Source organism: Piliocolobus tephrosceles, unplaced genomic scaffold, assembly GCF_002776525.5.
Source record: "Piliocolobus tephrosceles isolate RC106 unplaced genomic scaffold, ASM277652v3 unscaffolded_36738, whole genome shotgun sequence".
Lineage (NCBI taxonomy): Eukaryota > Metazoa > Chordata > Mammalia > Primates > Cercopithecidae > Piliocolobus > Piliocolobus tephrosceles.
In genome coordinates, this window is record NW_022320685.1 from 1,476 (window position 1) to 3,629 (window position 2,154).

A 2,154-nucleotide genomic window follows, 5' to 3' on the forward strand; every position below is an offset into this window, starting at 1 on the left:
ATTATTTTTATATGTTAAAAAATATAAAAATTGAACTCATAAATGGTGGGTGACAGGTCAAGATTCATGTCCTTTCTTGGGGCAGAGCCTGGTGATGGAGCACAGGGCACAATGAGACTCTGGGACACGGTCCTGTCATCCTAGCCACTCTCTCAGGGTCCTTTTCCTGCCTGGGCTGCTCTGGTCTCTCCCAGCATGGTCCCCACAGACTGTTGTGGAGGAAACAGAAAGGTGAGTTTTCAAAATGGCTTCCATCATGGCCTGCATCTTCCTCTGCCTAGGGGTGTCTTCGGGGAAGAAAGTCAGAGGTCTCAGGGTACTGGAGAGGAACCCAGGGCTGCTGACTCTGAGGAGAAAGGGGAGGTGGGAGGTTTTGGCCTCACTTCCCCTTTGCCTGTGTCACTGTGGCTCAACCGTACTGGCCATCAATCGTGTGGCTCTCTCCACAGTAATACTCAGCCTCATCGTCAGACTGGAGGTTGGAGATGGTGAGGTAGCGGTCAGCCCCAGAACTGGAGCCCAAGAAGCGATCAGGGATTCCGTCCCCCTTGCTGTGGGTGCCATCACTGTTAACCTTCATTATATACCAGGGAGACCTCCCTGGTCTCTGTTGATACCAGATAATATAGTAGTTGCTGTGCTCACTGCTCAGGGTGCAGGTGAGCTTGACAGAGGCTCCCAACGAAGCAGATGCAGACGGGGCCTGAGTCAGCACAGGCAGAGCACAGAGACCTGAAAACATAGAATTTCATGAATGATGCTGAATGCACAGGAGAACTGGAAAGAATGCCCCTGAGGACTGGAGCTCATGGGAAAATAGCAGGGAAGGGGTTTCCCTGAATTCCCTGGGGATATTCTGACCTGTGGAGAAAATGAAGGGCAGGAGGTAGAAGGAGACCCAGGCCATGGTTGGAGGGACTTCCAAGAGCTCTACTCAAGGCTGCCCAGTGGAACCTGGACACTGTCAGCTCCTGTCTTATCCTCTTCTTGAAGCTCAAGAAGGGAGGAGCTTTGAATGCAAATCTGCTCTCCACTTTCCAGCATATCTGAGCTACTGTCTGAGCTCTGAGTCTGAGGACTTCATGTTGGCAATTTCTCAAGTTCAGAAGAAGGACCAGGTGGGTGTCATGAATGGAGCATGAATTTTACCCAATAGAAGGGGCCTCAAAGGAAGCATCAAGTCATACCCTTTGCACTTGAGCCTACCAGGGGAGTCATTAGGGTCCTCAAAACAAGGCCCACAGTGCCCTCTAGTGCATACAGGAGGAATGCCATCCTCCATGTATCCGGAGCTCAAGCAGAATGACTGCTTTGAGGTATTAGTATGTGCCAGGCCCTTTGGAGAGAGTGTCTTACAGGCGCCACCTCAACCACACATTCACAATAGCCCCACAGCAAGCATACGCTTAAGACACGACCTCTCCTTTAGTGTACTGATGGGAGAACCAACATCAGGAGGTTACAAGATTTATCAAATCCTCCCAGAGAGTACTGAGTGGAGTCAGGATTTCATCCATCCTCAGAGCCTGACCTTCCACTCCTCCCTACCCTGTCTCCTACTTCTTCCCCATCATCTTCTCCTCCCTCATCCACGACCCTGGACCCACTTATCACACCCTACATTTATTAATCAGGTGCCCTGTCCTCTGAGTCCCTTGGACACAGGTGTGGATGCTCCCTCTGCTGCCTTCATGGCAAGTGACAGAGGAGCGTGTGTTAGCAGTGACATCGGGGACATCCAGATATGTGGTCATGCTCCTCATGCCAGGCTCCTCTCCAGGCAAGTTAGGCTTAGGATTCCATTTCTAACAAGGTAAAGGGTATTAAATTTGGACAACTGTGACATTAGATACTGAAGCATTTTAACCTTAATAAATACGAGTGGTGGGAGAATATTTCCTACCTAATATCTTAGAGACATGTATTGCTTTTCAACCTAGAACTACTAAGGATGTGATGAAATGAATTCATTAACAAAACACTGGTTCATTAGAAATAGAAATAATGTATGAAGCCCAAGGCGTCCATGGGTACAGACAGATGCCTCAACACATTGCACTTTGGAGTTTGGTGTAAAGAGATAACTGAAATAAGATGAGGCCATATGACACCAATATGCCTGTTCCTGTACTTGGTTGAGCATGTCACTACAGC

At 48.8% G+C, this 2,154-nt stretch overlaps 1 gene segment (V, D, J or C); it reads right to left on the reverse strand.

Annotated features, from left to right (window-relative positions):
- Window positions 1–409: 409 nt before the first annotated feature.
- Window positions 410–958, reverse strand: LOC113222947. The segment is given in 2 exon segments: window positions 410–732; window positions 862–958. Coding segments are annotated over 2 exon segments (369 nt in total).
- Between the last annotated feature and the right edge of the window lie 1,196 nt (window positions 959–2,154).